Raw genomic sequence first — 26,735 nt, 5'->3', positions numbered from 1 at the left:
AGACTCAACACAGCAAACAACAGAGAGTGTAAAGTGGTTTGCCAGGAGTGAACAAAGAAATAACATTTACAATTGAAATAGAGGGGTTTTTGCAACTCTTGGTGTCCTTGGCGGTCTGGCTGAAAATTATACCTGAGATCTTACCAGCCTGCAATCACAGCATCAGAGACTGCAAACCAGTTTTTTCTTGCTTTAATACTCAATTGACAATCAGAAGTTGTTGACATAAATGTAGTGTGTATTGTTTAAATAACAAACATTAAAGTTCTTAGGAACTAGAGGATACTAGTCCCCTGTAGTGCTTTTGCTTGCGTTTCTATTAGCAAAATCAACTTTAGCCTCTGTCACTTTGGAACTGTGGTTATGGAAATCAGTATTGTTAAAATATGTTTGAATGCTTAATCCTTTGTAAAATGTGTTGGTGGGTAAGCTCTGATACAAAGAATTAAGAACTGCCACTTAAGTTTGTTAGTACAGTAGAAATTGGCTGATATTTTTCAACACGTTTGGATTTCCTAAAAAAAAAAACAAGAAAAAAAATCCCTGGTTATGCTGGATGTAAAAATGTATATCTGTTATCTTTTCTTAGTTATCTTTCACAGACACCAAGATTGTTCATGGTGCCCACTGGATGTTGAGATCAGCATAAAATGTCACTGTTGTATAGCTCATCCCAGAGGAATCTCAGAATGGGAAAATAGGTCAGAATAAGAAATAATTTCTGTTTTAATTAAATTGTCCTATCTTGAGCACACTTGAACAGTTTTTTGGAAGCGCTGTATTTAAAAGAAGGTAAACATTTTTCTGTCCTTTTGTTCTGTCTTCTAGATAAATGGCTTGGTTTATTAATAATATCCTATGTAAATTGAGTTACATATGGTCCTGTTAGATGTATAGCCGTGCAGTGCCAGACATCAGTGCCAGTTTATGGAGTTGTGGAAAACCTGCACAGACAAGATCTGTGCATCCTGGAATGTTTTCTAGAGGGATTGCTGCTGTCATTGTTTCCTGGTGCTGGTGTGGGAGCAGTGGGCACCTTAAGGAGTAAGGCTGGGATGGGCCACGTGTTGTCCAGTGCCAACATCCAGAGATGACATGAGAACAGTTTGAAATTCCTGCTCTAAACCCTCAGTACCACCTTAGAATCTGACTTAGATAAACATTTCTTTTAGCTAACAAGCTGAAGATTTTGTGCTGCTCAAGTTTTTCTTGATTATTATTTATTGTCTAATCTTGTCAGTGTTGGCAAGATAATGTCTACTTTATCTGTTCTGTTTAGGCTCTTTTGTTCTTTCCTTTGGAAATCAGTGTGTTGAAGTTAAGTTTATTTTGAAATACCGGTAAGGTAGAGTCTCTGCGTATAGTTGGTAACAGATTTTCTGATTTCAGAAGGACTAATTTATTGTGGTCTTCTGAATAAGTGAGTTAAAATCACCATGGAATTTGTAAAAGCTTATCCTGATTTCTTTTGTCTTATCAGTTTTCAGATAAGCCATGTGTTTTTCTTTAGTTTAGTAAAGGAACATTAACTGGCAGTCTAAATAATGCATGCTTTTAGATTGTTCAGTTACCATTAGAGATCAATTTTCTTGACTAGAGGATGCTTTGTGTTCATCCCAGGTTTATAGGCTACATTATCACCGTGTCAGTTACATAAATAAATGTAACATTGGGCTATATAAGCGGAAACTGAGCTTCTTCCTCATGTGACAAAAACCTCATGAAAGTAATAGAGGCGAAGGAGGAAGAAAGAAACCAGTCTCCTTCACTGTTCTGTTCTCCCAATAGACTTAACGCCTCACCTACCAGTGAACCCAGACCTGCAGAGCAAGTCCATTAATGTTATTTAGTTATAGGTGTAATTTATTCTTGTTTATTACACTGCTAATTCTTTGAAGGTTATTTTAAGTCAAAGAAATTAATGGACCTGTTAACTAAAAGAAAAAAAAAAAAAGGTCTGTTATTTGGCAAAACACTGTACTCATCTTTTTTTCCCCAAGGTGAGTTCTGACGTCACAGCAGAATATACCTCACTGCCTCAGGACTTAAAGTAACTCGTAACATTTTTGAAAACTAAGGCTTAGCCATGTGGGTATGTTCTACAGAACACTATATAAGGTAAGAGAGAACCTCTTTCAAATAGTGTATGAGGTTCAAGAACTAAATTGTGTTAATCCCAACTTTGAAGCATTTGATTATTTTGTGCTGATGTAGGTCAGCACATGATACCTCAAGTAGGGAACAAAAGCAGAGGAGGACAATAAATCTGGTGTTGTGGGTAGAGGGAGAAAGTTGCAGATATAGAAATGGGATGACCAAGGATGGTACAGGTTAGAATCTCAGTAGCTAAGCTGAAAAGCTGAGGTGAAAAGGATAGTTTTGTGACAATGCAATGTTTAAGGTGTGAGTATGTGATTCACTGAGTAAGTTCTCCATTTGTTTCAATTTACTGTGCAAGCCAAAGTAAATTACTTAACCTTTCATTCCCTCAGTTCCCATGAGAAAAACAGATGATCATAATTTTCCCCCACTTCTTAAAAGTATGGGGAGGACAAATGCATAAAGTATTGTTTGGAATCGAGCTGGTTGTGCAAACTTGCACGATCCACACATCTGAATGAATATAGGCCAGAAATTACAGAGCACAGGCAGTATTTATTTTTAAGGAGAAACTTCTGGAATTTGCTTTTCTAATAAACTAATACAGTTTTTCTTTCCTGTCCCACTTGGGTTTTCTCAAGAAATACAGGAAAGTCTTAGATTATTTTCCAAAGTGATAAGTAAATTTCTTCTTGTCTTGAATGTCTATTCTTTATATTAATTTTACTCATTTTTCTCCTTCTTAGGAACAGAAACAGTGAGCTCTAATGGAACTACAGGTCATTAATTTTATGTTGAAGATGATGAAAAATAGAAGTTATATAGGCTTTTCCAGGTTCTGTTGGATTAAAAGAATCCATAGAAATTAGTGTTAGAGAAACAGGCAGCAGTTCTCTTGGAATGACAATATCTGTAGCTGCATCCATAGCTACTTTAATGTGTCTGTTTGAATAAAAAGAATGATTGTCAAATATATTATTTACGTGTTTTGCCAGCAGATTTAATTTCAATTATTTTCATACTGTATGCTTCACGTGTCTGGAAAGAAATCAGACTTTCAGCAAGTCTTTATCCAGCAAATTGGATAATGACAGGTGAAGAGTAGGTGATATAACTTGACCTGTGGCTATATTTGGTTATAAAAATTTCTAAAATGCCAAGTAAGGTGGAATTACTCTGCAAACAAAGGAAATAAATACTGGGGTTGGCACAAGTTCTTTGGGAATGTGCCAGTCTAGATATGATTGTGCTTTTTTGCTGAGAATGTCAGATCAGCTTGTTTAAAGCAGTGTAGTTTTTTGAGCTTTGTCTACACTTGGTTTTGTTCTTGGTCGTGGTGCTTTTTTTTCTATTTTGCCACCCTAGACCATAAAAGAATACAAAATTGAGATAAGATGGACAAAGGTGACTTTATCTAATCTGTAACTGCATGGACTGCTAACTCTAATTGACTCCTTGAGACTGTAGACATTGCAGTTGGGCTGTTCCACAGCTTCCTACAGATCAGTCAAGATCAAACCTCTCACTGCATCAATTCTTGTAAAGCACTGTGAGTTCTAAAGATCAATGACAAGCCTTCCTCTAATAGTTCAGCTCTTGACATTTAGTTCTTGACCTGAGAAGTCAGTATTTCCTTTTTAGGATAATAGGATAGGACTACCCTTGAAGTATCCTGAGTACTGTTATTAATGCAAAGCGTGGTGGCAAATTTTTGTCATGGAGCCTGGAATGACACTGGAAATCTAATGTAATGTGCAAAACCCTAAGTAACTTTTAAATTAGAATGACTTCAGTCCACACTAAACTGTATTTTGATTTATATAAGATGAGCAATTGAGAATTTGAAAGAATGGGGTTTGAATAACTATTGAATAACTATTCAAGTTGGGTTTCCCCACCTCTTTCTAAAATACTTATCTTGGCTGCAAGAGTGTGGTTTTCCATACTTTAAAATTACCTGGATATAAAATGTAAGTACTTATTTTTTAAACACTGTGCTTCCCAAGTTAAAGGGATAAGCATAGGTAAAGGGACTTGACAGTTGGTTCCCATTTGGGATTAGAATTTAAACTTCCTTTTGGGCTGGAAAAGTAACACTTATTTGTTTGCCATATTGAGAATGGATCATCAAGTAACATCATAATGTGTAAAGGAGTTAAAAACTACACAATATTGTTACACAGTTCTTAATTCTTATTATGTTACCTCTTCCCTCTTCTATATTTGGCTTTTTTAATGAAGAATGCAATTTAAATGGACATTGCTTTGGATCCAGCTTCATCAAATCAAATTCTTGCACTTGCTTCTTTTGAAACTTTCCATCCATGCCCTTATTAATTTTTTCTCACTGTGATCAGACTGTTCAGTTTTCTGCATGTTTTTTCCCTTGGCAGCTGCAGTTCATAATATATTGTATAATATTGTAATGTCATACAAGTGACATGAGAAAAACACGTCAATATTTTGATTCTCACTTGTGTCTGAATACCTTGTATTTACTGAATGAATACTAACTTTGAGGAATATACCTTCAATTATTTTTTAATCTGATTTCAGTAATATAAACTGAATCGCCATTTGTTGCTTTTTAGATTTGTCCTGACAAATATGATATCTTAGCAGTTTGGTTTTATGTGTTTTATTTATCTCAAATTTTTCTTCTGCTCCAGTGTTTCATAAAAAAAGTTAACATGAAATATTGCCATATTTCACTTAATGCTTGCTGTGTGTGCATGGCTTCTAAGCTGCCATTCTTTTGGATGATATATTAGTTTTACCTGCAAGATAAAGATTGTATATATATGTGGTGTTAACATCAGTATAGTTCTTGCAATGCAATGTCAGGTAACTCAGAACATTACCTAAGACAGAACAAACTGTACTGCTTGTTGAAATTCTTTCTGCTCTGTTGTAAAGGTTGCTAATCTCTGGAGAAAGATAATAGATCACATGTTTTTTGCTTTTTCTGCTTTGTCTGCTATTTTAAAAATCTTTTAAAGTTAAGCTCATATAAACAGGTTTTACTGCGAAATTTATGGGAAGGACAAAACCCATATGTACTTACTCATTTCCTGTCATATATCCAATACTACAATAGCTGATTATTTATATTCTGTGTACTTCCTGACACAAGCAAGTAAAATCTGGAGTTACTCAAATCATTAGCTGAATACAATGAGTACTTTGATATGGAATGGATACCAAGTTCCCTGTGTTTCTTCACCTCTCTGCATTAATCATAGTTTATTTTACCCCTGATTTTCCTCTTTTATGCTTTCACAGTGTAAAGTTCACATGTGTGTGCATGGCACTGAAGTCACAAGTCACACATAGTAATTTTGTGTAGAGTGTGTCAGTTGACATCCAATAAGGGCAGGTTACAAGGCTGTTCAGAGCTACTTCAGTACCAAACTCATTTGTGTGTTGGGGCATTAAAAAGAGCTGTTCAGAAAAAGATAGATTCCTGACATTGACACTGCCACTTCTGTTCTATATGAAACTTTCTCCCTTGTGTTTTTTTAAATATTTTTAGAAGGCTGCTGTGATGTCAGCTTTGTTTGACAGTTCACATGGATGTGGTAAAAATTATGCTAGTGTACTAGTAGCCACATTGGCCTTGTGTACACTATCAGTCCTGTTGTTTCTCTTCTATAAAGATCAAGTATAGAATTTGCAACATGTGTCAGACAGGAAAAAAATTGGATTTGCAAACAGGATTACAGTTCCAGCACACAAAGTATTAAGTAAACTATGAGGTGACCATGTCTTAATTCTCTACTCTTTCGGCGTTATATTGCAGAAAGAGGCAATTTATAGTTTTACTTCAGCTTGGAGCAGCTTCTGGAGGAACACAAATGGGTGAATAGATAAAAGTTTTTAGTTTCCATCCTTGCCTCTTCATACTTCAGGAGCTTTGAAAGTTACACAACTTGAAATTTCGTGGTTCTTGCACGTATTTGTGGGGTTGGTTCTCTCAGCATAGTTGGGTGGTGAGACTGATCATCTGGAGTACCAGCTTCTCTCCAAGGAAGGTGCTTTCCTCCAGGTGGGTTGCTGGTGTGTGTGAACATGTGAAGACTGCACATACTTGGCTGGACTTTCTCCCCCAGCACAGGATGGAAGAGTTAGGGTGGGCAGGATTGTGTAGTACTGCAAGTGATAAAAACACTTGTAAAAGTTATTGAATTAAAGGCATCTGAGTGAAGGTACTCAGCAATAGTCGTAATAGCACAGAACAGATAATAATTGAGTTATTGCCTCTGAAAAAACAGTGAGGAAAATGATGCACCTTTGCTGAGAATACATGTACAAGAAGGTGTTTATCAGGGGTTACACTGTTGTGCACTGCTGTTACACTCTGTGACTTAGAACAGTAGAGGGAGACCCAAGATGACTTGTTACACTGTACCTTGAGTTTTTTTAAATCTACTTGAGGTGTTTTTAGACAGCTCAATTACCATGGAAAAGGGTACAGGCCATATAGATGAATGCTTCTGGTAATTAATTAATGCACTTTATTCACATTTTGTTCGATTGTGATGATTAACTTTTCTGGGCATAGTAGGATAGAAATTGTAATCTACAGTTTTTTGAGATATAATCAATCAAATTACTTTTAATAACTAGTCTAAGTGCATTGCTACCTTCAAGTGTGAGAGAAAGTTACCTCTTTCAAATAAGGAAATTTGCATCTAAAAGGCACCTTTGGCTCAGTCAGCTGTGTTGATAGTTACTCAGTGTTACCTGTTCCCTATTAAAGCTTAACCAGTTTGCTAAACCAACATCTATCTAAACCATTGAAATGTAAAGGCTTATATATTAAAAAGCTAATGCTAATTTCCTGTATGTCTCATATCTTATTTTTTTCCTAGGTAAATGCCAAAAGACTTGAAAATGTTCTTTTTGTTTCCAGAAGATTCACTGTAGTTCTCTCTCTCTTAAAATATTCAGAATTTTTTCTCTTGGTTTCCTGCAGTGCCCTAGTAAATTAACAACTTTACTCCTTAGCTGTAATACCTGTGAAAGAGCATTTGCTTGGCTGACATTCATACAGTTCTATGAAGGGGTTGGTGACTGTTGCTTCTGTAGCCACAATAAGGAGCAAGTGTGCAGTGAGCCATCTGTGATCTTTGTAATGCTGTTGACCAGTGTACAGAGACAGTTTGGCCCAAGTCTGAAGGTTATAGTTCCTTAAGGGAGCTTGATCTCTTAAAAAATCTTAAACCTCTCAACTTCTATATAGAAAAGCATATCTTTTACAGTTAAGGCTGAAATGTATTCTTGGGGTGTGTGCAATAGGGAAATACTAAAATAATCTTGAACTTGCTTTGCCTTTTCAAGACTGGAGATTCTAGATTTGAATATGAAAGTCGTATTGTCATGTAGTTAACATCAATCAAGGCTTTTGCTTAAATTACAATACTCACATCAGAAGCCTTTGTTACAAACCTTCTTTTTGAGACTTCAGATTTATAGAAGTGTTGTGTAAAGCCAGCTTTCATCTTCCTGAGATTTGAACTTATTGAGATCAGCTATTTAGTATATGAGATTGCTTTGAACCTCACAAAAATACACTAATGATACCACAGAAGGGATGTAGCTGCATGCTACAGGAACAGATAAAATGTCCATGTGTGGCTTAGGGTGGGAAGAGAATAGGTCAGGTCTGGTGCCATAGGTTTGGTCCTGACAAAAAGTGCTTGCTGCTGTTTCTGTTTGGAGGAAGGTGATATGTTTGCTCTTCTGGAGCAATCCTGTATAAACAGTGATGAGTTAAATGAAGTCCTAATTGAGCTATTGGTCTAGAGGTGTCTTGTGGGCTTGTATGCCATCCAGCTTCTTCTGGACCTCCCTGTGTAGTCTGTAGTTTTGAACAGCCTTGGAACATGTCTTGATGTAGTGATGACTCCTTTGAGTGGGTGGCTGGTTTTGTTTTTTTTTTTTTTTTAGTTAACAGCAAACTTGAATTGTTTAGTGTTGCTGACAAATGAAAAATATGCCACTTGTATTAAATGCAAGAGGAAGTGCAGCTTCTGTTAAAGTCTACTGCTAACATATCCACTTGTGGTGGGAAAGGCATTTTCCTAGCACTTGTAGATTACTTATATGGGATAGATCAGTAAACTTATGAATGATACCTTCCCAGCACCCTGTCTCCCACAGTACAAAAGCACAAGCACAGTCCTACCTACAGGTGTTGTCCAAAACACTGACAATATCCCATTTTTGTCCAAGTAGTCAGCATCCGTTTTTTTGTTATGGAACTTCATCTTTTTTGAGTGAGGCTTTTGTAAAGATGAGGAAAATATTAGTGGTATCTTAGTATTTTAAATATTTTTTTCCGCCATAGTATGGAAGCCACATAAAATATGGAGGAATAAATTCTCTTTCCCAAACCACTGAAGCAACTGCAGTTGAGAGAGCAGCTTTTGGTTATGGCTCTAACCATGTGCTTTAACCAAACAATCCCAGTGATCTATGTAATTGTTGTGGAAGATGGATTCCAAAAACATCCATAATAGGAAATACCAGCTCACGTCATTTGAACCTAAATAAGAATCCTTTTGTTTCAAATAGACTGGATTTGTGCAGGAAGATATTCTTGGTTGTTATTATTACAATGCCTGTTGCCCAGTATCGTAGTGATATTTTGGCATTTGTGTTACTAAGTCAAGCTGAAAGATACTTGCAGTTCTGGAAGTAGATTTTACAGAAAGCCATTCAATCAAAGCCCAGTGAATGGTTACTCAGTTTACATAAAAGTTCTGTTTTTCTCATTGGTCAAAAAATTCAATTTAAGAAAACAAAAAGACTTTTACAAGATGAAAATAGAAGGTGATGCTAGCCTGATATATTTTTATCTTCTGATACTAATAAATCAAATCTGCAGAAGTTAATCAGGTGGAAGTAGGGCTATAATGATAATGTTAATTTGGCCAGTTGCCTTGCTTTCATCTTAGGTCCTATATTGTTTTATCGACCTCTGTTTATCAGAAGGATTCAGTTCTAACATAGATTTTCATCAGTAATGATACCTGTGGATAATTTTCTGCAAACTTAATTGTTTTTCAAAAAAAAGCCACAATGATACCATTCTGATATTGTGAGGTTTTTTAATATGCTGAAATACCATGAAGACTGTCTTTCTTAAGAGAAGATATAGCAGTTTAGTGTTTTAAACAGTTATCACAGGTAAGGCTTTGGGGAAGGAATGTTCTGCAATAAAACGTGCACGACACGTCTGTGTATCTTTGGCCTTTTACCTTTATCTTTCTTTCCGATTCTAAAGGTCACTGTTCTTTAGAACTTTTAACTTCTTTTGTTTTTGTAACAGCCACTGTATGTTCATATCTCCTTAATGATATGTTTTTATGTATTGCAAAACAAAAATCAATAAATAGCATTTACTTAAAAGGACATCTCGAAAGCCACAAAGGTAGTGGGGAAAGAATTATCAAGTCAATCACAAAAGCCTACTACCTTTACTCCTATTTTCAAACACACTGATGACCATCTCAGTGGCTGAATTGAAAATGTATTATTAGTGTTCAGATTTTTACATCATTTGGTTCCAAAAAATAATCCTTAAAATGGCTGATGCAACTGCTCAGTAGATGCCTCTGTATGATATAAACTTGTATTTACAGAAGAAATGTCTTTGTTTCAGACCAAGGGAAGTATTTTCCTTTTAGAGCACAACTTTAGAAACTCAGGTCTTGATCCTGCAGGCAAGTAGGTACGTATTAAATGTTAGCAATAGCAATACCATTTGATTGCTTGCCTTCTTTTTTTATTTTAATAGTTCAGTAATAGTTATGAAGAACAACTTGGTATTTCTTGCCTCTTATTCAGTATTTTGATTTAACTTTTCTAACAGTGTCAACTTCTCAGAACACTGATTTTTGGTTGAAATTATCTCCCTGCTGCTGCAGGAGTATTTAGGAGGATTTCTATTGCAATGCCTGAGTCATAGGTGTTTCATATTCTGAAAAGCATTTTGTTACTGAAAGCACTGCAGATAAGGCAAAAAGTTTTGATACCTCTTGTTTTTTGACTACATATTGCTGAGTACAGGTTTTATGTGTTATAAACCAGCTGTACCTGTCTTGAGGCCAAATGGTATTGCAGTCCTCTGGTAATAGCCAGTGAGAAGAACTAAATAGTGAACGGATTAATATTGCTGCTATTTAACATATATAGTAACTACTAATAGAAATTATTTTATGGTCAGTAATAACCCAAGTACCTCATTTAGAACTAACTTTATACTAATTACAGATACTTCTGTAGACAAATGAAGGTTTATGATTTTCATACCTGTTGACATTGACTAGCAGGATTCTTGCTCTACCACCATGTCTGGTTGGCAGCTGTCTCTGTGCAGTGTTCCAGAAACATGATGTTATTAAACCAAATAACCATCTTGGTGTAAAATTACTTTTGGTTAAACCTGTCGGTTATAGATAGGACTACACTCTTTGCCTGAAACCTTGTACTAAAATTTAGATAAAAAGTTTTTGGTGATTGTTACAATCACCAAACAAAGGATGACAAATAAGACCTTTAATTATGTATCCTGTTCATTTCCCCACTTGCCCACATGTCCATGTACTTTCTCCCACGTGCATGTTCTCTTGGCTTCTTGTTAGGTCCCACTAGTCTGGTCTCATGCAATCCACTTGGATCTCCTTGAGCTGCCATTCACTTGCACATATAATTTTCTTTTAAGCCCATATGATACATTCCTTACTCTTATGTAGAATATAAATTTGCTTCAGCTACAAGTTGCTTAGCTCGATTTCTTCCATCATTTTTTATTTTCCATTGGGTTCCTTTTAATACATATGCATTTGGACCAAGCTGCCTGTTGATTTGGTGGATGGGTGCTGTTGCTGGTGTATTGATTCACTTGCAGTGCCAGCAGGAGTTGTTGGCATGAGGATCATCCTTCTTGTTCTTGCACAAGTTGCAAGCAAATATGGAATGAGTTCATCACTTCGTCCCAGAGTTGTTTCAGTTTCTAAGTGTGTGAAACTGTTACTACACTGCTTGCTGTTCTTCTACTCTGAAGATGGCTATGAATAATTCAGTTTCTTCTGTTGTAAGGTTGATGAATCAATCCTTTAATTTTGTATACTATGTGTAGGAGGAGTGTAAAATCAAATATACAAATAATGGAGGGGAAAGCTTACAGTAGAAGTTAAAATTTATAATTTAAAGAATATCCTAATTTATGTATTTCTTACTGGGCCACCTTTTCAGCAGGTAAAGGACAATATGATTGCATTTTACATATTTTAGGCATCAAGTTATTAACTACTTGCTATTTAGGATGTTGATCATCAAGCAGTACCAAATCAAAGCTGCGAAGTTAAAAGAATACACTTTGTCTCCTAAAACTTTAATGTTGGGGATATATGAAAATTCTGGCAGGTAAAGTAAGTTACACTTTTGCATTATATTGCTATAATCCTTTGTCTTCTGATACATTGCTATCTGTTATTTCTGTAATTTTGTTTGTAGCTTGAAGCTGTAGTATGGGACAGATATAAAGAAACTTAACTAGAGGTGGAATTAGTGTGATTTACTTTGGGTGTATAGGGCTTAAGTAAAGACTTGATGGAACTATTTGGATGTAATTTTCAAAACAGGGATTTAGGCTACCATTAATATTCAGGAATGATAGGAAGCTGAAGCTATGTCACCCTCTTAAGTTACCTTGGCCTAATGCTTGGTGATTATCATGGTGAGTGAATACTATTAATGAATAGTGAAATATGGAATAAAAGTAATGAATATTTCTGAGTTATTTTAGGGGTACTTTAAGGTCATGTATGTAGCATCACACAACGTTTCTAGAGTAACTATTGGAAGAGGATTTTTAAAGCTGTTTTTAGTTTTGTTCCATGTGTAGCAAATCACTACAAATTAACAATCTATTAATAATGGTTCATTTAAAAAAACTTTAAATTTAGAATTCCTGCCTTAGTGTTTAGATTGGAGGAAATACTTTATGTAGCATATTGTATTTCTTGTAATAGGTATATTAAACTTCAGTTGCAGTGTCTTGCAAATGTCAACCCTGCTGATGTAGTTACTGCTTTTTAATAGATCATTGACCCGTCAATCAGACTCTGACCATTTCAGAGATAAAAAACTAGGCTTTCATTGGCTTTTAGGAATAGAGCACCTTTCCACAAATTAGGAAATGGTGTAATAATTAACAGGTATAATGGATATGTGCATTCAGGTTTCAGTTGTATCTTTATGAGCTTTAGCTCCTGTTATCTGTGGTGTAGTTAACCCCCTGTCTGCCCACAGATAATTTAATTACAGTGTAAAATGCTAATAGGATTGATAGATTTTTTTTTTGCTTATTAAGATCTATGATGAATTGTTCTTTCAGACTTTTTATTTAAAACAAGGCCCAGAACTTCATTAACAAAACTCATTAAGATTGTATCATAACAAAGGTTCTGTACACAGTTTTGCATGCAGAGAATTTAGGTAAACTTTAATTTATTTTTCTTTCTGATTTACAGACTTGAATGATTTTAGGTACTGATGTTTCCTAGTATAGGAAGGAGTTTAGTATCTTTGATTTAAAAAGTCACTTGAAAATTGCCAATGGAGATGATTTGGTAGTCGACTTATTATGTGAACCAGAAAGTAGGCAGAGGTCACTTACCATTCCTAAGCTCTAAGTGTTGTAAGAAAAATGTAAATTTTAGGTTTTGAAAATATAAATTATATTTTAGTTGAAAAAATTCATAATTAACATAAAGATTTAATTGCTTTGGTGTAATCATAGAAAGGCTTGGGTTGGAAGGGATCTTAGAGATCATCCAGTTTCAACTCCCCTGCCTTGGACAGGTACACCTTTCACTAGACCAGGTTGCTCAGGGCCGTTCAGAGAAGTTACAGAACTGGAAAGTTAAGGAAAACTTTCTGAATCTATATGTAACTTACTAATCTTTAAACATGACAAGAACCAAAAGAGCAGTGATACTTAAAATGAGAGGCTGATTAATTACTGTATAACTGGACTTTTACCAAGATAGAGAAATTATTTTTGTTTTAGAAAGTGTTTTCCTATTAAAGTATTGTTGACTTCTCAATTAGCAAACATTTCACATTTTATATGCAATACTGTTACAGATGTGTTCTTATTTACCAGATATTTGTTGAGAACACATTTGTATGGAGGCTCACATCTTAAATTCATCAGTCTACTGGAAGACTGGCATAGACATCCTTCTATTATAAAGTCAGTTTAATCCATCTCAGGGAAATGCAGTTGCCTAATGATACCAGTTGCCCCTATATGTTTATGGTAGTAGATTTTGGCAGTGTTCAGTTTATTTTGTTTTAGTACTGTAGCAAGACATCACTTACTATTCATACATCTTTTTCATGTCAATGCTGCCAAAGTATAAGGTGTGTTTATAAAAGGAAATACTTGGATACTCATCTAAAAAGAAAAGTATTTTCAAAGGACCCCTTTAATATTAGTCACAGATGTGTGTTTATAAATGTAAATGTAAAAAGATGAGGCTTTTTGGGAGAAAAAGCAGAATTTTTTCAGTTATATTTGGCAGTGTCATGCCTGCCGTAACTTGAGTCCTAATTACTGCAGCTGGCATAGGAATTAGCTGGTTTAGACTATGCTGTGAGACTGTGCCAAAATCTTCCAGGTCCTCAAAATGAAATCCTCAAGGGAGGGAGAAAGGTGTAAGGGGCACAGCAGTTGTCTTTTTCAAGTATGCCAAAATAACAGCTTTGTTCAATTCAGACTCTGCATAAAGACTTTGAGTGTAATGTGTGTGTATATATATATATATAGAGAGAGAGAGAGAGAGAGAGAAGAAAATCTGGGGCTGTTAGGATATGTTTACATTTACACCTTGTTGTTTTCATAAATTGGTAATGCTTTTGGTTAAAAATAGTATAGTAGTACTTGGGAATTAAAAAACAGATCTAATTTTCCATGAGCTTAATATGGGGAGTAGACAGAATTACAAACAAAAAACTCAGTGTTTATTATTCGATTCTTCAGTGATGGTTCTCCTTCAGGTCTTAACTGGTTAATTAATTGTTCAACCCTGATTATAGGAAGAATACACTTGAAATATGATACAGGATATCTCTGGAAGTAGAGTGAAGTATAGCTGCCTTTCTAGGATCTTCCTTTATACTGAACTTCAAGTATTGAAATGGTACATTTAGCCCATGAAATATATAATTGTCTAAAAGCTTTCCTTTGTCACTCTTTTCTGGCTTTAAGCTATGAAGTGCAGAAATTTTCTCCAGTACAGTATGTGAAGTCCTGCATTTTATATACAAAGTAATCTGGGACACTTGGCAGTTTTTTTTATTTTAATTCTGAGTACTTTACACTATGGCATCTTAAGCACTAACTTTTCTATGACTACAAATCTCTGAAAGGTCTTGCAACTCCAGGTTGTAAGATTGCCTCTAAACATATTGTTCTAATTATCTTAACTATTTAGCAGCTAAATTAGCATTCCAGTGTGCACAGAACTCAAGAATTGAAGTATTGAATGGACTCATTTAAAATGTGCTATGGAACAAAAGAGGTTGAAATGGCATAGGCTTGTGTCAGAATTCTACAGTTCAACATCTTTTGTTCTATAGAACATATGTGCACTAAATATTTTGGAATCCATTTGAACCTTTTATTCATTTGAACCTCCTTATTAAGAGAAATTCATATTGTTATACTTTAGTGTACCTAATTAAGAAAGATATCCATTTGTAAAGGCTGTAACCAAGGTAATCACAAATGAAAAAGTTACCAGTAGACTTTGATATTTTAAAATGGAAGAAATTATTTGATCTCATCACTTAGGTTGCACTTCTGAAGTTCATTTAAACTAATCAAAACATTTTCTGTTTGTCACAGATTTGTTACTGAACTTGTTTTTATGTCATGTATTGAGTAGACTTTTATCTGCAGAACTTACTAACATCACTTACTTATGGGTTCAACCTCACTATCACTTTGCTTTGTCTTTCCCTTATCTGATCCATTATTTTAGTGTTGAACTGTAAATTCTGTCTTTCTGCTTATTTGTATATTGCCATTCTTTACATAACTGAAAGCTTTCACAGGTTTGAGAATTATCCTTTAAAAGTTACATTCTTATGAGACTAAATTTAGATGTATAACTACAGAAGTTTGGATACTCTGTTTTAAGCATTCATTTTTTAATGAGTATAAAACTGAATGCAGGCAGTTACTGTGTTTTGTACCTTCTTTGAATTTTGCCATATCTAATTTTAGTGGTTGTGTATTGCTTTTCCAGTGACACCAATAATATACCAGAGATCAGTGTTTCAGGATGTTTATAGTTTTTCCATGTTAAGTGATCTTTAGAAATATGCAGATTTATCGACCCCTAGTGGGGTTGTGGGGAAAATGGTTGCTAATTTAATAAGTGCTAAATGAAAAATTTGCATATTTTTCGATGCTGTATTTGTTTCAATGCTCTTTTCCTTCTCTTCACAGCTGGATTAGCTCTTGAATTTTTTCTGGCATTCTCTACATCTGCAGAAGTACCTATTGCAGCAACTTCTGTTAGCAATAACACTCCCAAAACATGTAGCTAGACATCAGCATTTTAATGAACACTCGTAGCTGTAGCTGCATATTTTAAAATTATATTTGTAATTATATAGCAGAAATTTAAAAAAATAGAAGGTCTTTTGTGCTATGTAAGGTGGGCTTATTTTAAAGTAGCTAGAAAAGCTACTTCTTGAGTCGTTGGATACTGCTTAAATGAATTAAAGCAAATTCTAAATCACCTGCTCAAGTTTCACTGACCTCTTAGTGCTTATTAAATAATTATAATTTATTAGTAGTAGCCCAAACACTTCAGTTTCTTAGACCAATCACTTAATATAGTGGTTGTAAAACAGCATGTAAAATATTGCATTACTAGCAAACTTTAATGTTAAATGGCTCTAGTGTTTTTAATCATTTAGTTGAAACTCTAATTTTCTGGGAGATGAAATTATCTTCTAACTGTGCTGTGAAAGTTTCTTACAGGCATTTATTTCACATGAATTAAAATCAAAGTCCTGAATAATGAATTCACATATGACTGTTTAATTAGCAATAATAAATGAAGATAAATAGCTTGATAATTAAACTTAATTTTAACTTCACTATAATGTGTTTCCGAATATCAGAATCAGAAACTAGGGAGTACTGTAATTTATTTTTCTATGCAAGTTTGACACAAGAAATAAATATTAAATATTTTTAAAATAACTTCCATTTTTTTAGATATTGTACATTTATTTTTATAGGCTTTAAGTAGTAAAGTAGTGTTTTTACCAGTTAAACTGTGAAATGCTCCTTTGAATTTTATGTATTTTTAAAGTTGTTAAGAGAAAGTAAAATATTTTTTTGCATTTGCTAATATTTATTATTGTGCTTATTGCATAAGCCACATTATTTAAAGTCAAACTTGCACAGCAGTCAGAAATGTCAAAAAGACCTCAGATTCATGTTTTTGTGGGAGCACCCCATATTCCAGGCCCATTGGAGGTGTTAGAGCAAAGCAGTTCAGCACCTACTGCTGAAAAATGGAGAGAGCTGCACTGTTTGTGTGATGCACATGGCCTTTTCTCTGAAAAAGTCCAAGGTGCTGCTGACCCCTCAGTGTTCCAGGCAGGAAACTCCGTAGTCAGAGCAGTTCCTACAAGGGATGGCAGCACTCAGCAGCCTGAACAGGGAAGGGCAGTGGCAGCAAAAGAATGTTTGACATCTCTTGTACCCGTGGCAGTAAGTTGTGCCAGCACACCTACAGAGACCAAAAGTTTAACTTATTCTGATTGTCAGATATCTGAGGATAGATACACACCTGCAAATGTAAATCAGGCTGCAGATCAGCACCTTCCCCAGAACTTTGCAGAATCAGCTGGACAAGACAAACCATGGCGTGGCTGCTGCTCAGACCTCACGGAGAGCAAAGCCGGTCGCTCGGAAGCGAACGGCGCCGACATTTCCGATTTGGTTGCCAGTACGAAGCAGATCAGCATAAATCTGTCTGTGGGACTGCAGTCAGGTGACAGAAGTGATCATCATGAACATCTGGGTCAATATCTGGATATGGTTTTCCGAAAAAGTCAAGGGTCAGAACCAGAAGCACCGAACGGTTGTTCAAACTGTGCAGTGTCAGCAGACACTGAGTTTCGCAGTGTAGTGACATCAAGTCAGATGGCTGTTCTTGCACAGGAGCAGAGTGAGATGCTGGAAAGAATCATAGAACTGTCAGAAACAGAGACAGGCAAAAAACATGAAGAAAGGCAGTATGATCACTTCCAATTTGATTCTGGTGTTGGAACGTGTACTAATGTGGCTGAAAATGAATATAAGGAAGACTATACAAATTCTCTTGATCTTTTCAGTTCTGAGGATGATGGGAAAAATGTTTGTTTTGAAGCTACGAAACAAGAAGGAAGTGCTCAGGAAAACATAGGGAAATTACAAGAAATTGAAGTTCCTGCTGAGCCCTTGGTAAATGAAATCCATATTGAACCACTGAGCTCTGGAATATTGTGCTCTCAAGTAGACAGTTCTCATAAGAACTCTTCTAAAAGACCCCGCAAGTGTGAAGATTCCTTTCATCTTTTTCACTCAGCATTTAAAAGGCAGCTGGTATCCAAGAGAGCTAAATTGCATTCTTCTCCACCTGGTCCTGGTACTAGAGTGGATCAAGAGAGGATGACAGAGTTCAAGAAACTTCAGAAGAAACTATCATCACTGAAGAATTGCTGCTGCAAAAATCAAAAATACAATGTTTTGGTCACAGTAGTACATCCTTGTCATATCAAAGAAATACAAGTAAAGACTAGACCAAAATCTCCATGTAAAGTTCCTGTAGCAACAATTGTTGTTATTGACCAGTCAGAAACTGAGAGAAAGGTGGTGCTGTGGCGTGGTGCTGCATTTTGGTCCCTCACTGTGTTTCCTGGGGATGTTGTGCTGCTTACAGGTGAGAGTTCTTTTATTTGCCTTTTTAAAATGTGGATCTTTAAAAGTATTAAAGTAGAAGTTTAAACTAGCAGTAGAAGTTTTAAACTTTCATTTAAAGTAGAAGAATATGTAACAAGTAATTTGGAACTGTGGCTAAGCATTTTTGAGTATCTTTCTTGCATCACTTGCATTGTTCAGCATCACTTTGAACTCTCAGTCATGCTGCCAATGGAACACTGACTGTCCCACAGAGGTTTGCCCACAGACACAACCATACCTTGACACTACAGCAGTGCCATGGGTAGGCAGATGTATTCTGGAAGGTGTCAGTGTCTTACAACAGTTGTTCTGGAAAAGTACAAGTGCTACTGCAAACCAGGTGTGCTAGTTGTTTGACTTACAGACTTCTTTGTAACTCTGCTGTTGGACCAGCAGGTAGACCAAAAAATTGTGATGTGAAGTTCAGTCTCAAGATGGGAAATATTCTTCCTCCTATGAAGGACTTTGTAATGTAGCAGTAGCATCTTGAGATGGATCATGTTGTGAATTGGTAACTAACATAGACTGCAGAAATACAAAATGCTATTTGTAGTTTACCTCTTTCATTACATGTCAACTAATAATGTAGATTCCTCTTGATAATTCCTTTGTACTCTTTAGTACCTAACAGGAGCAAAACCCTCTCTTCAAGAGAACACATCTTGTGAGCAAATGCAATACTTCAAAAACAGTATTGCACCTAATTTGGGGCCGGAGTGGCCCAGAACTTGTTAGTGATCCAGCCATTTAGGTTTGGCAATATGCAAAAAGTTAAACAATATCAAATTGTCTGAATACTTCCACAGTTTAAGGTGCCTATTGCTCCTTGTTAAGAGTTCTTTAAGTGCTCAAAGGTAAATATTTCAAAGAAATTGAAGACAAGTTATCCTTTTTCTTTTCTGCTTAGACATTCTTATTTCAAAATATATTAAAAGTGTTTCTAGGTAAGCCTAGTACTGTACTACTCATTTTGAAGTTTTGTACAATAATAATTTATCCAATATGGTCACCCACTTCACTTAAACATTGCCTGCCAGGAGGCTAATGAATTTAAGAATTACATCAAACTAATGAGAAAATATGATACACTTCAATGTTGTTGATACATGAGCTGATAAGGTTGCTTTTTTGTTGCAGATATAATAATGTATGAGAATCTTTGGTGTGGAGAAGTCATGCTTCAATCTACATTTACCAGCCAGTTACTGAATCTGGGGAACTGCTCAACTCTCAATCCAGAAGAATGTAAGATCATAGTGCATAAGTTTCCATGAAAATCACAGTAAAATAGCTATTTAAAGTATTCTGTTTTGCTCACAGAATACTTTGCAATGCCTCACACATGGAATAAAATGGAAATATGTGCAACTGAGAGGTACAAAACACTGTAGAAAAGTATGACAGGAACACCTGTGGACAACAAGTGGACATAATGACATCAGATAGGCATGTGGAGTTTATGGTAAAGTTTGGTGGTTACTGCTCAAAACTCTGAAAAATTGAGTTCTGTGAGTTCAGTTTAAGAAAGAGCAGTTATCCCAGGACTCGACCATTTGATGTCTGAAATTGCACAAGGATTAAACTTTTTGCAAAAACTTCAGAGGCTTAAAGAGTAAATAGATCCATCCAGGGAAAGTAATTCATTACAGGAGACTAAGGAAAAAATACAGTGGAAGTACCACCATGATTGCATTGTTCTTACTGTCTTTGTGATGTCCATTATTGCCAGCTGTTTGAGGCAGATTCTGATGTAAATGGTCAAGAACAGCTATTCTTCTTACCAAGCTATGAGACAAGATTTCTTTGCTATGTTTAGTGTAATTTAAAGTATTGTTCTTAGCTTAGCTTCAGGATGTTATCAAGAGGAGGCAAATGAAGTACAGTTTAATTTCAGATCGTGTTACACATGTCAAGGTTTTCTTGCCTTAAAATTGAAACAGTTTTGATTTTGTGAGTGTAAATATGTTCCAAGCAGTAAGTTTTATACTTCTAAGCATGAAGAATAGTATGTAATTTTGACTTTTTTTTTCCTATAAGTTTATCCTTTAGGGGATTGTGGTGTTCTCCGTGGCTTATTGGCATACATATCATCAGAATTTCCACACTTCAGAGACATTCCACGAAGACAAGTTCAGAGACTGGATGGTGTTCAGTACATGCAGCTAGATCAGCTCCAGCCAAACACATTGGTGCACTCAATCCTGAAAATTATCGACATTGCTGTATTAACAGGTGAGTTCATGCACTGGACTTCAGCTTCTGTGTTAGATGAAACTTAAATAGTAATTTTGCAAGGCAAAATGTTCTCAGTGCTTGACTTCAAGCTTTGCACATGAATTTGATCATATTGCACTATCAACTTGTATTAGTAAGATTCAAACTTTTACCCACACTGTCAATATCATATTTATTCATTATAAGTGGAGAATTTTGAAGATAGAAATCTTCGTAATTTGCTATAGTATGTAAATCTCAGAACTGTTAGATATTTAGTGCAAGAGGTCTTGTTGAAAAATTATTTTTTTATTAAGGATACTGTAGTTTTAGTGTGGAACTAAGATAGGCAGTATGCTGGGTAAGAGTCATGAAGAGATCTTAATTGTTTCAATTTATATGTACTGTTCCTAATACTTGTAGTGTGCCTTGTACATGACTGTGGTTTTCTTTTATGTGAAGACTTCTCGAGAAGTGTTTTTTTCAGTGTATTCCACAGAAGTTACAGGAACTTTAACTTTCAGTTATGACAATCAGTTGCTGAGAGGTTGAGTAAAATTTGTTTCTACTCAATACAAGCCAGGATGAGTGGGAGCTGAAAGATGCTCACATAACTGTTTTTTCAGAGGGGGGTGTCCAGTTGCTGAGTATTTAGGTGTATAAAAGTAACTTAATCTACTTTATGCACTCCTTCAAACTAGATTCATGTTGCTGAAGAAATCAGATGGTTTCCTGTCCTGAAGAAATTGTAGGTGTATTCTTCTCTCCTTGTAATTGCACTGTAAAATATGATAGCAACATGATTTCACCTTAATACTGGGGTTACATACTTTTTACTGTAGAAGTAATGTAATTTCAATTTTTTTCAGAATCTGTGTATAGCTACAAAGGTGGCAGGCAAAGAAAAATTATTTTAACAGTAGAACAGAACAGAGATCAACGCTATAGGATGGTTCTGTGGGGAGCAGGGGCTGCCTGGTGCCCTCAGCTTCAAAGGAAAAAAGGTAAAGTCCTTGTACCTGCTGGTTGCTGTAGAAGGATTTTTGTGATGCTGTTAATATCTTTAAAATGTTCTGCTGGTAACATTTGCTATTCAACCTTTAAATACTTCCCTTGCAAGGGTAACATATCTGATAGCATGTCTACTCTGTTTAGGAGCAATGCCATCATCATCAGAATTTGAATGCACTTACCTTAGAAGACCGAGAAGACATAAATATTTAAAAATTTGAATCTAGAGACAAGATGCACCAGTGCCTGGTTATCTAACTATTAAAACCCATGAGTGTTAACTATTACCAGTTTTGCTGGGTCTTCCTTATCGATGTCAAGTTCAGCATGAATTGCTGGTTTTTTCTGCTTCTGATGTTCATTCTCTGCTTTCCACCTTGCTGCAGTGTCAGGCTTTATATCTGAATGGTCTTGCAATCTAGTCTGGCTGTAACTGCCTAGAACCATCTCTTGCATTAATTACATAGCTTGTGTTTCAGCAGTGACTGGCTGTTACCAAATTCTGACTTTTTCCTGGCTTTGTTCTTTAAAAATAAGTGAAAGTAGGTTTTTGTTAAATTGATAACTTCAGTTTCTGCTTCTGATCAATGAATACACTTAGGAAGTAAATGGTGTATTACTTGAAATGCTGAATATGCCTGCCTAAAAAGCCAGTTTTCATACAGTACAAGATAAAATCCATAAAGGTTAAACAACTTCATAGTGAATCTTTACCTGTTAAATTCTGACACTCCGAATTCTGCCAGTTCTACTTCAATTTATAAGTAATCTCCATCCCTGGAAATCATTTTAACTGCAAGACCTAACCTTTTAAACTACTTGAAGAAAATGGTCCAATTCAAGCAATAACTTTTCTATGTAATGCCTACATGGCTCTTATTTTTGTGCATACTTGAGTGTTAGCAGGTGTATACTGTTTGTTAGATGCTTAGAAATCTTACAGAATTCAGTCATCTACAATATTACTTTTAAAAATATAGAGTTTGATTTTTTTTGGTAGCTGCAAAAAGAGGATACCAAAGGTAATTTATTAGACACAACAATATACCATTCTCTGATGCTTAGAATGGAAAAGTATAACATGTAGATCTCTGTAGTATTGTGTTTGTAAACCTTGTGTCTTATTCTCTAGCTAGTGTTCTGTGCATCTGGCAGTTGGCATTTTTATGATTAAATGATTATTTGAAATTCAAGATGAGGGATTGTTCAAATACTTAATTGTGTACAAACCATGAACATTTGATTCCAGTAAGATGGCCAAAAAGATAAATTCACAGGATACTAGAGCATACACAGTACAGCAGCTAAATAGTGTGAGTGGGCTACAGGAGAACCACGATGTCCACAAAGTCCTTGGCAGGAGTTGTACCACAGCTCTGCTATGTCTTTACTGGTTGTATGAGCAGATTAGAAACTCCTCAGTCTTGTAGAGGAAGGTATGGAGACATCTAAATATCATTTATTTTTCATCTCTTGCTAAAAATCAGTTTGGACTTCCAGTACACAGTCATCAGACATTCAGTTCATGATTTACACTCACCTGGTTTAGATTGCCAAAAAATAAAGATGTATTTCATTAAATACATTTCTGTAAACTTGATTACTTATTGTTTACTCAAGTTTCTGATAGATTTTTAGTCAACAGGGGAATGTTGAAGATCTCAGTAATAGTTTAATTCAGGTGTCAGCCAAATCTTGTTCCCTAGTTAGACTCTGTCCCTTATTTCCATAAATCCCCTCTTGCCAAGTGTCTGTTTGTTTCCTCCTGTTTAGATTTCCCCTTGGTGTTGCTGTAGTGTTACTGCCTGAAACACTCCTTTGGACTGAAGTGTACTCAGTTCTGGGGGGGCTGCAAGATCTCTAGTCAGTTATGAGCTGCATGAAACTAGATGAATGCTCAGACAATTTTTTGGAAGTATTTCACTGTAAAACAGTGCATCTGACAGCGCATTTTTCATGGGCTTGAAGTTGTAGCATGTTACCACCAAAAATCAGGCTCTAATCCAAAACAGGAAAATGCTAAAACTTGTAAGTGACCTTGGCTTGCTTTAAATTAGCCGCAGTATAAGAAAATAAACTCTTCTGTTTGCTTTTTTTGTTCAATAGATCACATATGGGACTTCAAATACCTTCTGGTCCAACGTAGTTCTGTCTCAGGTGACTTGGAACTGCACACAACTCCATGGTCATCCTGTGAGTGCTTGTTTGATGATGACAAAAGGGCAATTGAATTTAAAGAGAAGTTTCAGAAAAGCCAAACATCCCTCATGCAGTTGACAAAGCTCTCTGCACACTTGGAGGAAAAATGCTCAGGTAACTGTTATCCGTAGTTCTGTAGTCTCCTGTGCAATGCTTAACTAACCAGAATAGATGCTCTGTTGGTGAAGTAAAATGCTTGTTTTAAGGTAGCACAGGTCTGGGAGTCTGAATTTATTCTGGAGGCTGCTGCTCACTACTCAACCAAACTGATGCAGCCTTTATCTCATGAGCCCAGTGGTGAGATGGGTGGGGTGTGTGGTACCATACTAAGACAGCTTTGGAACATAGGGAGAAATGCTGACTTTAGTTATCCACACCAACCAGCCTTGTAATTAAATGATTAATCACTGAAAGCTTGTCAAATAGTATTTCTCCAAAACTAGAACTCTCTAAATCAAGCGTAAAATAGCTACTGCTATTGAAAACTTCTTACAAAAGAACAAAGAAAACATTTTACACAGTCACCCCCTCCCAGATAAACCTAAAAGATTGCTTGGTGTTATATTCTAGGAAGTAACTAAAGTTGGTGTTGTAGCATTTAACTGTGGTTTATGTTAAAATAATGGAAAGCTAAGTTTTAAAGCTGTGATTTTCAGTGTCTCTCAATTAGTGGAAAGAAAATCACTTGGAAATTATCTGCACAATTTTGTTGTCTTATTCAGGCACTTCTGTAGAGGCATCTACAACAATACTACCTGAAAATGTAGTATTAAAATGTACCTTTATACATTTTAAAATAGTATTTAACCACAGTGATTTTTCCTTACATAAAATATCTCTAAAAATATGAGCATGTCTTACTAAAGGGAAAAAAAGGCAGAAAGTTTTATTGATAGTGATGTTGGTTTTGAATCAGCTGCAGCTCTTGCTTTTGCTTTCAGTTATAAATAAAACTGAATTCATATTTGATTGGACTTGTTTTTGTAGGAGTGATTCAAGTGAAAGCCCATATCTTAGAATTGAAGTTTACCATTTCAACTGGTCAGTACAAGCAACTCATCTTCTCTGCTGACACTTCACTGGAGTGTGTTTTGGCTTCTCTGCCTATGATTACATATTCAGGTTGTGCCAAATGTGGGTTGGAACTGCAGGCAGATAAGAACATGATCTACAAGCAATGTATTAGATGTTTGCCATACAACAAAGTAAAAACATTCTACAGGTAAACGAAATAAAGCCAAAATACTTTTTACTATTAGGGAAGTAAACTGCAACTTTCTCCATTTTAAGTTCCCCTATATATAAAATTCTTTATTTAAGGTGTGGTAAGCAGTCCTTGTCTTTCTAAGTGAACTTGAATGTTCAAAGAGTTTTTCCTGAATTGCTGTATTATACTGTCGTTATTTGTGTGTGATATTCTTAGTTTAAATTGTAACTTTTTAATTTCTTTGAGTACTATGTCATACAGAAATGATGTTTACCCAGTACTGTGTGAGATGAAGCTAAGATGGAGTAGAAGCTTGAGGACCGAAGGAAAACTTAAAGAGTCTTGTTCAGCCTGAGTTTGAAATCGTGTGAATGCAGAACCATATTTTTAAACTGAATAATCAGTTTTAGCCTTGCAGAAATAACATTGATAAATGTTTTCAATCAACATTCTCAGAGAGCAGAAATACTGAGTTATCACCAGATGGCACTGTGAGACACATACATTCACACTTAGAGAAAATAAACTAAGCCTATCCAGTTGATGTAGGAACATTGTTATTAACTAATTGTTCAATTTTTAAATTTATCTTGGGCTTTCAAAATGTATCACAGTGACTTAAAAGATGTGTAGCTAGAGAATGTTAATTGAGACAGTCACGGATGCAATAGAATTGTAGAATATGTAAATTTTCTATCTAAATTCTTTCTCAAATTCTTTCTAAACTCTTTCATAGTGAGTTTAATGAATCACTGACTTAAATACTAATATCCTCTTTATCTAACAAGGTATGGAATTAGTATTTTTCCTCTAAGCAAAATGGTCTTGCATCTTTAAGTTTATATGCTGTTTGTTTTCCTGTCAGGGAGGATTAAGTGTGCAGAGGTTTTTTTTTCCTTAACTGGAAAGGTTCCCACACTCTTTCATAGGATTATAGACTCTCAGTGGGCCTGAAGGACCTCAATTTGCTTCTTCACAAAAGGTGGTAGAAAAATGCTAGATTTGTGATGTTTGTACTCTCAGCATGTGAACACAGCTGGTGGAACTTCCATGCCCAACTTTTTCAGAGAAAAGCCTGTCGTTTTTACACTGAAATTTTGCTCCCATTAGATTAATAAGAATGCATCACCTTAGTAATATTTCCAGTGAAGGATTTTTTTGTTTGTTTAGTGGTTTGTGAAATCATTTGGTATTTGTCATGGTACAAGTGATGTACCTTGGTATTATGTGGCTATAAAGTGATGTATTAAGACAGATTATATTGGGTGATGTTGACAGAGATGATACAATTCCAAATGATCCACCTAAGCTCATCTCCCTACTTTGCATTTCAATATGTTATGTACGAATTGTATGTTTGTAGGTACATATACTTAGATATAAACATTTATACTTAAAGTTCAGAGCCATAAGTAACACTTACAACAGTGCATTTCTCATTGTCTTCCCAGGAAGACAAGTCATAAAGCATTTTTTTCAGCAGTTGTCTTAAAGTAAGGCTTACTTTAGAAGTTACTTTAACATTGAGTAGTAAATTCAGTATATACACTTCAAACTGATTCCAGTGCTACAGATTTGACAGATGAGCCCATAGAGATTTTCTTGTTTTTCGAGTTCTTGGTGTTATGTTGCAGAGTAATATTAAATTGTCTTACTTTCAGAAATTTTGCTTCAATAAAAAACCCAAAATGTAGCAGCTGTCTTTCAAGAGACTTTTGTTTTGTGATCTAGACCTGCTCTGATGACAGTAGAAGATGAAGGATATGAAATTTATGTTCATGTCGTGTCTGAGTTGATGGAAAAAATCTTCCTCAATATTCCTGCAGACTGGCTGAACAGATTACTAGGTACTGTTTCATGAATTATTTATGATAGAAACGGGCAGCAAATTGACATCAGAATCAAAATTTTTAGTTACTGACAGTTTAAAAGAAAAAACAACCCAACAACCAACATCAGAGA

The 26,735-nt window shown here is 35.4% G+C and overlaps 1 protein-coding gene across 9 annotated transcripts in view; it reads left to right on the top strand.

Moving 5' to 3' along the window:
- Nucleotides 1–26,735, top strand: part of SHLD2 (shieldin complex subunit 2) — a 36,195-nt gene that overhangs the window by 7,130 nt on the left and 2,330 nt on the right. For 6 of the 9 annotated variants that reach the window (XM_051799817.1, XM_051799816.1, XM_051799815.1 and 3 more), the window contains exons 3-9: nt 15,629–18,122; nt 19,280–19,387; nt 20,180–20,374; nt 21,226–21,360; nt 23,474–23,680; nt 24,554–24,788; nt 26,505–26,620. In XM_051799817.1, coding sequence (XP_051655777.1) covers nt 16,610–18,122; nt 19,280–19,387; nt 20,180–20,374; nt 21,226–21,360; nt 23,474–23,680; nt 24,554–24,788; nt 26,505–26,620 — 2,509 coding nt within the window. In that variant the 5' untranslated portion in view covers nt 15,629–16,609. Of the gene's footprint in view, nt 1–2,000; nt 2,119–9,766; nt 9,836–11,221; nt 11,846–15,628; nt 18,123–19,279; nt 19,388–20,179; nt 20,375–21,225; nt 21,361–23,473; nt 23,681–24,553; nt 24,789–26,504; nt 26,621–26,735 lie in introns of those variants that run through there. The other 3 variants (XM_051799812.1, XM_051799811.1, XM_051799819.1) reach the window with 3 other exon arrangements.

This window comes from Manacus candei, unplaced genomic scaffold, assembly GCF_025592945.1.
Source record: "Manacus candei isolate 608988 ecotype Guabito, Panama unplaced genomic scaffold, ASM2559294v1 h1tg000050l, whole genome shotgun sequence".
In the NCBI taxonomy this organism is placed as follows: domain Eukaryota; kingdom Metazoa; phylum Chordata; class Aves; order Passeriformes; family Pipridae; genus Manacus; species Manacus candei.
Note: the sequence above shows the minus strand (reverse complement) of the source record. Positions and strands in the feature narration are given on the sequence as shown.